The sequence below is a fragment of the Leptidea sinapis genome, chromosome 32, assembly GCF_905404315.1.
Source record: "Leptidea sinapis chromosome 32, ilLepSina1.1, whole genome shotgun sequence".
In the NCBI taxonomy this organism is placed as follows: Eukaryota; Metazoa; Arthropoda; class Insecta; order Lepidoptera; family Pieridae; genus Leptidea; species Leptidea sinapis.
Window position 1 is genome coordinate 823,628 of NC_066296.1, and position 13,633 is coordinate 837,260.

The 13,633-nt window shown below is 32.4% G+C and overlaps 1 protein-coding gene across 1 annotated transcript in view; it reads right to left on the reverse strand.

Moving 5' to 3' along the window:
• Positions 1 to 1,113: 1,113 nt before the first annotated feature.
• LOC126974363 (neuropeptide CCHamide-2) overlaps positions 1,114 to 13,633 on the reverse strand; it is a 47,369-nt gene continuing 34,849 nt past the window's right edge. Inside the window, exons 3-6 of the mRNA XM_050821830.1 lie at positions 6,274 to 6,344; positions 4,213 to 4,339; positions 2,796 to 2,869; positions 1,114 to 2,140 (exon numbers count right to left, since the gene is read on the reverse strand). Coding sequence (XP_050677787.1) covers positions 2,084 to 2,140; positions 2,796 to 2,869; positions 4,213 to 4,339; positions 6,274 to 6,344 — 329 coding nt within the window. The 3' untranslated portion in view covers positions 1,114 to 2,083. The remainder of the gene's footprint in view (positions 2,141 to 2,795; positions 2,870 to 4,212; positions 4,340 to 6,273; positions 6,345 to 13,633) is intronic.

Sequence of the window (13,633 nt, forward strand, 5' to 3'; positions counted from 1 at the left end):
GGAGAACACGGATTTTTGGTCGTCTTTCGCAAACTTTTTTTAACACCCTGGGTAAACAAGAATACCACTCGGCATTAACACTTTTTTGATTTTGACCCGTAGCTGAGAAAAAAAAACCGATCATTTTTTTACCAACGTTTCTCGCCTGCCTCACTTTTGATGGCCTGTTCTCATTTTCAAACAACCATACACAAGGTTGCTGTTTTTTTTTCTTGTTCAAAACAATAAATCCACGTTTCGTCTCCTGTTACAATGTCATAAATAGCATTAGACTGTACGTGGTCATACTTCATTAGCATCTATGAGCACCATTCCACGCGATCCCGCTTCTGCACCGCTGGCTGTCAGTTCACGAGGGATCCAACGACAACAAAGTTTCCAAACTTTCAATTCTTCGTGTAAAATTTTCTGAATTTGTCCCCAATAGTCCTCGAATTGTTTCATAGGTAATAATAAATAGTAATCCGCGGGTTTTCTTCAATTAGCCGCTTAACAGTAGCCACATTATGTTTGTTGACGGCAGTTGAAGGCCGCCCTTCATAAAATTCGTCATGTAAAGAAGCCCAACCTCTCTCAAATTCAGTAATCCATCACCTCATAATCACAAAGTAAGGTGCTTCTCTCCCAAAAGCATTTTGAAGACGAGCGGCACAGTCTTGCGGAGAGAGAGAACTTTTAAAACCATAAAAAAACCTCGCTCTAAAATCTTTCGACTTAATTCCATTTTCGTGGCGTACGTAGAAATTTGATGTGTGATAAAAAAAATTGACAAATGATTTCCCGCAAATTATTTTTTTATTGCTAAGAATGTTGCAATGTTTCAAAAAATATAATATTTGAAATTCAAATAGTTCCCATTTGCTAGAAGTACAAAACTTTTAGTGTGCCTCTTGTATATCATCTTTTTTATCGTTATTTATACGATTTGTATTTTATCCAATAATCATTAACATGATATTCCAAATATTAAGTTGATAGTTTTCTAGACTACCGTAAAAAGTTGACCAGAAAAGCACTTGTTGAATAGAAGAATTAGGTACGTGATATTTAAAGTATTTCATGTAGGGGAAAGAAATAATAAAATAACCTGTCATTGACTAATAGTTTATTAAAACACGAATTATTACAATAAACTAGGGTATGGACTATAGACGGTGGTAAACTTATGTCTCTTACGATATTCTTACAAGTGAAATAAGTATATTTTGAATAGATAATATTTACAAAATTTCTGTTACATTTCTTGTTTGTATTATAGAATATAGGAGATTAGTAACGGAGCAGCAGATACACTAGCTACTACGATGCATGAGAGTAGAAGACTCTGTTCAATCAAATGTAACTATTACTTACTGTTTTAGCTCTTATAATATGTCGTCACAAATTTTGAATATTGATTGTTATATTTTATTGTAAAGTTACAATTGTCAATTCTTGATAAAATACATAAGTTAATAATATTGAAACAGGATATAATTGCACAAATAGGTAATAGATTCCAGCCTATATACAGAAGATATTATAATGTGCACAACAAAGAATTGACCTTATTTCAATAATAATAACAAAAGATATTCATTACGTATATACTCTCAACATTATATCTTGTCATTGACACATTAATATATCGTTTGGATAGAATGAATCAGAAACCAATTTATAGATTTCCTTGAATTAAATACACCTGTTGAGACTTGACTTCTGTATATTTCCCATCATTTAACGCGTTGTTTTAATTATTGTTTTATTAATTATGATAATTAATACACTATTTAATTATCAACATTGAATATCTCAAGAATAGTATGAATTTTTATTTTTTAATTATATATTTTAATCCACACAAAACTTTATAATAACATTAGAGTTATCTGTAGAAGATAGAAATATAATCAGCCTTAAAATATCAATAGAGCTATACACATCTATGAAACATAATATAATAGTAATTGATAAAATATATGGAAAACAAAACAAGTATTAATTGTATGTAACTAAATATATCTTTAATGATTGAATGGTTAACACAATTAAAATACATTACGAACGTTTGGTATCATTGGTTGCTAAAAGTATGCATCGTTTACAAAGATTCAATGTAGTATCCATCGTTAGTCTGTGACCGCCTTAAGTTATCCATCTGCAACATAATAACACCATCATTAGTAGTCTCACAAACAAACATCTACTCACATTCATTAATAACTTATTATTATTATTACGTTACATACTACGTGTTCCGTAGCCAAGTCTGTCGTCTTACCGTTCGTATGTCACAGCCACTTTTGCCGAAACTATGAGAACTCTACTATTGAAACTTGGTAAGTAGATATTTTCTATGAACCGCATTAATATTTCCACACAAAAATAGAAAAAAAAAACAATAAATTTTGGGGGTTACCCATACTTAGAACTGAAACTCAATATTTTTTTTTTCATCAAACCCATACGTGTGAAGTATTTATGGATAATATTGAGGTTTCTAATACAATTTTTTACTCTTGTGCATCTTGACAGTAGTATGTTAAGTGATCACCGCCGTCCACATTCCCTTGCAATCACCAGAGGTATCACAGGAAAGTTGCTGGCCTTTACGTAGGGTTTCGCGCTTTTTTTAAAGGTACTCATGTCTTATCGTCCCGGAAATACGGCACAATTAAGCTCATTCCACATGTTGGTTGTAGGTGGAAGAAAGCTCCTTGAATACAACACTGTGCATCATTGTCCTTAACCACAATGATAACACAGCAGTAACAAACCGTATTAGTTATTTCAAATCATCATCAAAGTCTTACCCAATGCTTAACAATGTTTCTCAGTTTCATCTTCATGAAGCTCCTTTCATTGCTGCCATAATTTTCGTAGATACCTGTCAATAACAAGTTTTATATTTCTTATTATAACTAGTCATTAGTGATACTGCAGTTATACAAAAATAAAAAAAATACATAAAATTACAATTTTGTGTGTATAGCATTTATAGTAGCACAATAAGGCGACCTTATCGCTATTTAGCTATCTCTTCCAGGTAGCGTCAAGGTGTAGGAGACTTTATTTATATATAATTCATCTTATATAAATGAAGACTTTGCACTGCAGTGTTTTATTTAGTAATTTTTCGTATTGAATTTGTTCCAGATACTTCAGTGTAAGGGTTTAAAAGATTAATAACTACTTAAAAAGATTGACGAAAAACAGTGAACAGGATGAAGTTACATCCAAAGACAGAGAGAGTGACGTGGTAGGAGAAGAGAGCGAAAACTTGAGAAAACATTTTGTAAGAGATGACATGGTTACTAGCCACTTGATGATGTGGGAACTCTGGTTTAAGATGAGTTAATAATATTTTTTATCCATTTGGATCCATACCAGGCGGAAGTATATGCACTAGACAGGTGCCTACAAATGAACCTCGACAGGAATTACACGTCCTACACAATAACTTCACAGTTAGTGTGGGAATGAATGCAGAAGTAAACTGGATAATCCCTGCCAGAGAAATAAAATTACCCTGGCTTGGATACCAGAGCACAAAGGCATAATAGGTAATGAGATAGCTGACCGGCTAGCTAAGAATGGAGCCTCATCTCCCTTCATAGGCCCTGAATCCTTTTGTTGAGCTGGAGAATCTCTTATCCGCAATGTCCTAAGGAATCAAGAAATTCTAGAGGCAGCCAGTCACTAGTCCTCGCTACCAGGCCATCGGCAGGCTAAGCTGCTCCTAGGCTATCAACGTAAGCGTGCCAAGCAATGCATAAGCTTGGACAGGAGACAACTGAGAGCCCTCACGGGGTTCCTATCCGGCCGTTGCAAGCGGCCTAGCCAGAATAGGTCTCAGTGAATCAAACCTGTGCAGATTCTGCCGCTGAAGACCAAATACACATCCTTCTGGAATGCGAAGCCGTTGCCAGAATCAACCTGGGGTATCTTAAAATACCTTCACTCAGGTCAGAGGACGTGACCTGCCTAAACCCTCTGAGAATCCTACGTCTCTTAAAAGTAATAAGGTATCGAGGATATAATTTCAATCTCGGCACAGTAACACATTTCCTAGTTAGTAGCCTCGATTATTTTCCTTCTCTCATTTTTTGTAGACACAGGGAGTTGAGGGTAGACGCGATATCTCAAGCAGGGGGGCACAATAGATCCTATGATTTCAGTGTATTTCAATCCCCAAATCTTAATAATAATATCCTTTTGAAGATTACTTACCTCCATCTCTAACAGGTATAATATCGTCTCCTGAAGGTAGAATGCCAAAACCTGCATGAGGATACACGGGATGTGGCGGAGTCTCTTCTTGGCCAAGTTGACGACGACCCAACTCGATGCTTGATGGCTAACAACATTAATTCGATAAACAAAGATTAATTATCTTGTAGAATTATATCGACTTGGATATGCGGAAGGGCACCGGACTTGCGTGGACACTCGTGGCAGCTTTTCATGTCCAGTTACTTCAATTGATGCTGTAGCTGCAATATCTACTACCATAGACAGCAGACATCGCGTCGGTCAGCTAGTTTTTGTCCTCTTTGTGCCGTTTAGTGTCGAGAAACTTGTCTTGTGGGGCCCATAGACAAAACATTGTACAAATGACTTTGCATCTCAACAGAGCTAATCAAATAGTTATTTTAGCCAAATATCAACCTACTTATTCAATATATATTTATGTTACCAGTGTTCTGGTTATACTCTACGTAGTAACAGTTTTTACTATATAATTATATTAAGTGTTGTAAAGATATAAGAATTGTTTTATGTTAATAAATGCTATTTATAATAATAATAGTTTAGTATATAATATTATAAAGGTTATGACATGGGCTTTGGTAATATACATAAAAAGAAGTTCAATTGTTGGTAGCTTAAAATTGTCTTTAACAGTCAAAGTAAAAGTATAAATTCAGATAGTTCGAATCTGATTAGTGCACCTTTCCTTAGGGTTCCTTTTTGATAAAGAAATTTTATAAATATATTTTTAAATTCAACTTCTCACAAAATCCATAAAATTACATCAAGAGAATGAACGTAGAATCTGAATCCATATTTAAAACGTTTTATCCAATACTAGGCAGAGCTAAATATAGTCTTAGACTTTGTTCATAATATGCAAACGTTTAATAATAATGATAGTTATAATACTTCATTTTAAACGATTTCTCGAAGTTTTTTCTTATTAGGTAAGCTCCAGTGTTATTTAATCTAAATGTTAGCTAACAATGCAATATGTAACTGTTTCATAGTTACATTACGGTACCTTGCCGCCCCGCCCGTTCAGTAAACACTGTAAGGCTCTCCGGTCACGTGACCCGTGTGTACTCACCACAAACAACCACAACTTACAACTTTGTGAAAGCTCGCCCGGAGACTTACTCACTCACACCTATACAAACTGTTCAGCGAGATTCATATTATCATAGTACAGCTATCATAACACGAATATATTGCAAAATGAACTATAAATGTATGTAACCATAGATTTGATGCTTTTTAATACTTTAATAAAACGGCGTAAACAAATTACAATTTTAAACTAAGTAATTAATTACAAACAAACAACATTAATATATATGTTATAAATACAAAATTTACTATTAATACATAAACATCCAAATACCATTAATGCATTCCTCTCACAAAAAACGCAGGCACTCTGAAAAAAATCATCTGCCATCCATCAACAAATATATCACAACCATTGAGAGCAGAGAGAGACCTCGTAGGTGCGAGCCACAGCATATATCCATAATATAGACGACCTAACAGCCTGTGTAACCTATTTATGGTACTCAGGTTACAAGAGTGATGATCGCCTCTACTCACGTAAGTACCCATTCCTACTCTGTGGTATTATATACAACAAGTTTTGTGCTAAGCGCCATCTGGTATCAATAACATAACGTAACTATAACACATTCGAAACGCGAGGAGGAACTAAGTAAAAATTATTTGTGTTAATTCCTTCTGCTCACCACAGTCGATGTTGTAATGTGCTTTATGGTAGTTTCATTCGTAAAATGGGAGATGTCTTTCTGTAAATATGAAAAAATCCATCTCTACTCTGTGATCATATATAATTCTATAAAAATCTTGCATAGCAATCATTATGGTGAATTTACCTACCAATACCTAATTAACCTACCAACCTATTAATACATACAGATGTGATACTTGTGTTACTCTGTACATATTTAAGTTACGAAACACTTTACCATTGCTATAAATTTAAATAAAAAAAACTAAAATTGTATAACATAATATTATACTTACATTCAAAATAGCATTATCTGATCTCTTGCCATGACCACCAAAGCAGGAGTGACCGAATGCTGAACATCCACCTGTAAATTATCAACAATTTAATATAATATTCAGATTAAGATTGAAATCTTATTAATTTAATCACGTTGTACTACTAATATATATTATTCTTAATCAGGCAGTAGCACAACATGGTAATTAAAATTTTATTCGAAATAAGAATAGTTTGGTATAGACTAGATTTTTTAATAGCCAGAAAAGGTTTGACGATCAAGGTTACCTTGAACTTGACATTGTGATTGGCACCGCGATTGCGTCCGTTATTATGTATAACGTTATATGTGATAATACCTTGCATAATTTATTCGTCTTGATAGACTGTAAGAGCTGTTAATACATTGTAAAAATAGCGGTGAACTGTTAGCGTCTATTTTCAGCAACGCAAACGCACTAAGACAATGTTACTGACGTATCCTGAGTGTAAGATGTTGCTATCACTTACCAGGCAGACTTATTATTTCAGTGTACATGTACATAAACCTAGCCTGTTATCATTTACCTAACAGCGATAAACTCAATTTAGACATATCTAAGAAGCTAGTTACGAAATGGTGTATCAAGACAGGAGCTGTTGTTGGGCGATGTATATACTTTTGCAATATGATCCCAGAAAATATACAAAACAAATGTGACACCAAATTCAAAAGAATTGTTAAAAAACATTTGTGTGGCAAAGGTTAATTTAACATTTTCTTAATGGTACCACAGACTGGGAATAGAGCGAATGATTTCTGGATATTTAACATTTATTTACATTTTATTGTACAATACTACATATTATATTGTAACTAAATTAAGGAAAAAAATAATCCCGGTGAGTTTCTTGACGTTCAATAAGTGATTTTAAATTCTATTTTGAATAAAAATAATATATACCATAACTTCGACAGTAGTGCGTCAATGCATGTACCTACATAGAAAACTTTGAATCGCAACTGTTTATAGTCGAAGAGCTTTTCGACTTTAGTCGTTCACAAAAATAGTCAGTTAAACAAAGTTCCACAACAAATCTACTAATGGAATATAAATTCTTCGTTTTACATGAAATTGTTTATTTAGGACCTTTATATTACAATATTTATGACACATTGAATGAAAACACCGCTTAAAGTACCTGTAATGTTTTAATTTGCAAGACAAAAATATTTATTGTCCTCTATGTAAATAAAACGTAGTCGTTTCCTTGAACATTTATTATAAAAATGTCATGAGTAATTTATACAAAGCTAAATATATATTTGTTTACATTCAAATATTAAAATTTATGTTTGTTGTAATGATATAACACGTGTCTCGTTTGTTAATTATAATATCGTTCTAGAAAAGGTTTTCTGGAGGTTTACCATATGGAGGCAATGATTTTTTTGCCAGTTTTTTTTTAATTTTAGCACAACTAGCTAAAATGTGAAATAAAATGTAAAAAATATTTGCATGAAATGAAACATATATCTAGTATTATGCTTCTAACAACTTTAGCTGTAAATGTTTCTTGCAAATAAAAAAACCATGACTAGGTATGACTTTGACATTTATAAATATTTTCTATCAATTCACTTGGCATTTCATCCAGACAAAATGAGAATACAAATTACTCAATAAGTTGTGGGTTTGACACAAACTAACGGCCCAAGGCTAGTTGTTCTCACAACTGAAAATAAGTTATTGCTGCGTTTGTTAATTGTCGTATGGTTTTCAAGCGTTACCGCAATCTAGTTTCTCAAATACCATTTTTAAGCTACTTCCTTTCAAACTTGTAAAAGTATTAATAGAATAGTTTATCCAGGAACCTACGTCTTCAAACCAGTACTAATTGCCTGTTTAAATGAGGTCATCAGGTCTATTTTAGCGACGAGGTGGGACTTTGTGTGCTCGCAGACAAACAAAATAGATTCGAGGTGTATTTGTGTTATTGGGGGCCTTTGTGTTAATACCTGATTCTGAATGTTAACTGTAGTACATACGTTTGAAATTTTTTACTTCTAAATCTCATTTAAAACTTGAACTAGGCATTATTTAGTGTAATCTATAATTATCTTAATATTATGAGTTACCTTAAGTCAAAGAATATGTAATAGAACAAGTACTGAATTGTTAATTTCGCACAGTTTTTTTAGTCTACATACATAAAGCCCAACCGCACGGCTTAATTATAGTAACAATGTTAGAGGTCGCTTGTAGGTCATTATTTCTAGTTAAGATAAGGTTTTTTTAATTTATTATATAGCGTTTATGAGGTTATTGTATATTTTCTCGTTCATAAATGATAGAACAATTAAGAATAAGAATTTGTACAGATTTGTCAAATTATTTTTTTTGTAACGTATATTATTGAAGTGACAATTTCTATAGCAGCGTTGGTCAGTTTTTGGGAGGGGAAAATCTAATGGGTTCGCGTCGCTGACATGCTCATAACTGGTGCACGCGATAAATAAATAATTAGAAAATAAATAGATATAGTTACAAAGCAGTATATCTGTAGCTATACAACTAATGTATTGTGCAACATTAGTGCTGTGTATATCTTATAAGTAAAATAGAATGGATCTAGTTAAAAGTTCAATGTGTATATACTCGTACTGCGCATTATTGAAATAGTGTTTTTGTTTTATTAATATATTATTGAATATAAGTCTTAAAAATAAATTGAACAAAAAACATTATTATGTATAATATATTGACTAATACTACAATTTCTAAGTTTTCACTTCTATTGGCAGTCCCTTACAAATGCCAATTATTTTCTATTAAGCTTAATTCACTTATATATCTGTGTATATTTTCACTAAGTATGTGCAGCTTTCTTAAAAAAGGATCGGAAGGTTTTTGTTTTTCAAAATCAAAATCAAAATCAGTTTACTCAAGTTTATTCGAGCGCGCCAGCGATAGCACATACCAACATACTGCTGAATGTCCAGAAAGGAGACAGATTGTAGTAAATAAAGGGTTATAAAAAAAAACTTTATTCAAGTAGGTCACGAAAATGACACTTATGAATGTCCAAAAAAATTAAATATTTTTCTTATTGAATCTACCGCTACTTCGTAAAGGGTTGAGCTAATGAGAAGAAGTAGCAAGAAACTCATTGCCACTCTTTTATATAAAGATTTACAGATCATTTCAATTACAATATAATATGTAAAATAATACAAAAGTTATTGAGTACAGTAGCTGCATCATCCACATATACCATAAATCAATAAAGGTATTCTGTGAGCATTTTATAAGCGATAATAAATAAATAAACATGTATATATCCATACATATATATATATATACAATAACTTTTAAGAATCTGAAACCGAGTCCCCGGCAACAGGATCATCCCGCCACCACAAGCAGCGCCCGTTCACGAGCATGACGCATGAGCCAGCCATCGCCTCCCTCAACCATATTTAGGGAAGAGGACGACCCGTCCCATGTCGCCGCCAGAAGCAGTGACATTTAGAGCATGATAAAACCTGTTACGAGAACTCAGCAAACAACAATAAAATAATCCTAATACACCCATATAATCCTACATATCATGCAATACTCACCAAATACCTCTAACAATTTGACAATTCTGCTTAAACTTGTAATTAATATTATATTTTTACTAACGGTAATCAAAAGATCAATCCTTTAGGGTAATCTAATCAAAATCACCTTATTCAGGCAGGTCAAGGAAATGACTTTTCTTTTTATATCCACCTCCTTTGAGGGTTGAGCTTTAATAAGAAGTGGCAAGAAACTCTTTGTGACAATCACTCACAAATCATTTCAGTAACAATATATGTAAAGTGATGCAGCAATAATACTCAAACTACAAATACTCAAAAAAAATGTAAATTAATACGTAAAAAACAAGAGCTATTGAGTACATTCACGGCCGACTACTACTGTATCAACAATAATACCAGGCTATGGTACAGTAGATGCATCAATTCACACACACCGTAAATAAATAAAGGTAATTTTTCAAAAATTATTCATAATTATAAATACTTTTATATTTAATTAAGGAAAACTAAAGCTCAAATCTTTTCGAGCAATTCATGCTTTCTTATCATCTAAATAATCCTTTAAATTGTAATATTATTTTTCCATAAGTTTATGTTTAATATAATAATATATAGGCTTTGAACTTGTTGAGGGACATTTCCATTATGTTCTCAGGAAACTTATTATAGAATCTAACGCAATTACCGATGAATGACTTGTCGAGTTTACTAAGCCTAGAAGTGGGCATTAACAGTTAATTTTTGTTTCTAGTATTAATATTGTTTTTCATATACCTTTTGAAATATATTGCCATTTTTATGAACATACACTAAATTTTCATATATATATTGGTTACAAACAGTCATAATTTTAAAATCTTTAAATTTAGATCTAAGCAACTCTCTTGGTCCCATACCATAAATTGCCCGAACAGCTCTTTTCTGCAGCACGAAAATATAATCAATATCAGCAGCATTACCCCATAATAATATACCATATCACATAATGCTGTGAAATAAACTAAAATAAACCAATCTTGCAGTTTCAATGTCTGTTAAGGAACGAATCTTTTTTACTGCCTATGCAGCAGAACTTAATCTACTTGATAATTTTTCTATATGAGGGCCCCATTGGAGTTTGGCATCTAGCGTTATTCCAAAAAAAACAGCGGTATCAACTATATCTAATTTCTCGTTTCTAAGCTGTATATCGATTGACACTTGCTTAACATTAGGTAAAGTAAATTTAATGCTTTTCGTTTTATTAGTATTAAGTAACAAGTAATTAGCTTCAAACCAATGCACAACTTTACTTAAAGCATTGTTAACAACATCAAAATTAGGTATACAACGGTGTATTTTAAACATGAGTGATGTATCATCAGCAAACAACACAATTTGATATTTATCCTTTGCAATATAAGGGAGATCATTTATATAAATAAGGAATAGAAAAGGTCCTAAAATCGAGCCCTGTGGAACCCCCATTTTAACTGTTGATCCAGAGGACCTCTTTCCATTGATATCCACCTTTTGTATTCTACAATTTAAATAGGATGTCATTAAGTCATTATTAAATAGATTAGATTTGAAAGTATAAAGTCAAAAACAAATCACACTTTGTTTTGCGTAATGTTCAACCAAATATTTAAACGCTATATTAAATGATAAACACAGTTTTGGTGAGTTATATAACGAACCTGCTAAACACTAATGTGTGGAGCTCCCACAAGATTATGTTAACCTCTAACGAACCCGACGAAACTATCACTTAATCCTGTCTGGTGTAACTGACACGCTGAGGCGATTTATATTAATTTTTTTTAAAGCGCGCTGAACACTTTATTTGCTGTCACTGTCTGCTGTGTAAAGTTTTAAATACAATTATTGTAAATGTAATTTACCTTCTTATAAAATATATCAAAATCTAAAAGTAGTGTGGTTAAATCAAGTTATTAAAAAAGCGTACAGCTTTAATTATATGATTTAAGCAGTTCTAAGCCCAGGGTATCAGTAAGCTGGGTACCACACAAAAACATCTTTTGTGATAAACCAATAAAGAGCAAATATAATTTTAATTGTTTTGAAGAGTGTGATTTTACTGGGCTAATGAGACTTAACACCTTATGTGTCGAGTGACGAGCACACTTGCAGAATTTTTAATTCAACAATCAAACAATTTATTAAAAAGAGCGCAAAAAAGAATGCTGGGAGAGTTCCATCTTCTCTTTCTCGCTCAGAGCTTCATTTGTATCCAAAGCGGTGGTAATGTTTTGAATTGACATCAAAAATAATTCTTAAGGAATTAATTTTGAGGAAATAAATGGCTTCTTTGCCTTTAATCCTGCGCGGCAATTAATTGTCACTAACAATAAAGTGGCTGTCACACTCACCTTGTCACTACTTCTCTTACAGAAAAAAAGAAGAGACAGCGTATTTGTCCTTATTTTTGCTCAACGGCAAACAATATTAAGGATGTAGAACGTGCAGACAGTAGAAGCCAATTGAATGGACCTGGAAACACTTGTATCACGATATTTTTGAAAAACAGACACGGGAATATTGCTCCATTAGCAGAACTGTGCGTAAGATAAAACTTAAGGCAAGATGCTTCCTACGGTCAATATCAGAATTTGTTTAGATGAAATCTAGCCTACGTCTGATAAGTCAGATGGTGACGTAGGGGGACAGATATAAAACTGTGCATAAATACTTTTTTGGCTTCGGTTTGTTTTCAGAACACCCCGCAAATATTCTATAAGAAATATTCAATGTACAGATTTTACTTTGTTACAATTTATTATAGATTTTTATAAATTATTTCAAACATAACAAACGTGGTTTTAATTAATTTAAAGATGGAGATGTAAGAAATATACGAAAACTTATTGAAGAATCCTGTTTCTGTGTTAAGAGGTCTTTCTGACAAACGACTGACTTCGGTAAATTTTGTTCAGTGTTTCTGAGAATATGAAACATAACATTATCAAGACTGTAAATGTTATTGATAGCAAAACTCTTCATCTTGCATGTGGCTAGAAGCTATTCAATGCGATTTTCTTCAAAAACGACGTCAGAGTGAATTTTGACCTTTCTTTTGAACAAAAACTACGAAACCGATTTGACGATATTAATTTGACGATATATAAATATAAAATTTTATAATATATTATATAGGTATTATCTTTTTTCATTTGTGTTGATTACTTTCTTCCACTGCCATACAAAAATAAGTAGAAAAAAAATTATGAAATATCGTGATTCTACGAAATAATTTAGCCACTTATGAATTTTTGTTTTCAAATTTTTAGGACGTTAGTTTAGAAATTAAAAAATAATTCAATAATCTTAAGTTATTTTTCTAATAGATATTTCTATAGAAATTAAAAACGCGTATACTATTTCACAATTACATCTCTCTACGTTGGAGTGGTCTTAAAATCTGTCTAATGTTGAGAGACCTTAATCTTCCATAGTCCAATCAACTACCAGTATTATAAAAAAAAAACAATTCTCGGATAAGAGTTTATTTTTATTCTTGGTATTCTTGACCTCAACAGATCTTATGGTGGAAATTACATTTTTTGCAACATCCACATTCGCTCAGTTGTTTCATCAGTCAATCAACACAGCTATTAAAATTTTAATTCGCTTACTCTTATAACTTGTTAGTGACGTTTAATACTTGTACAACTGTTAGCGGGCATATCGTAGCGGGACACATTGTACTTCGTTACGTGGACAGAGCATTATATGAAACATGTAAATGCATGTTAATTAGAGCTTTATTAACCAAACTAACTATTCGACTGTATAAGTTTATATAGGAC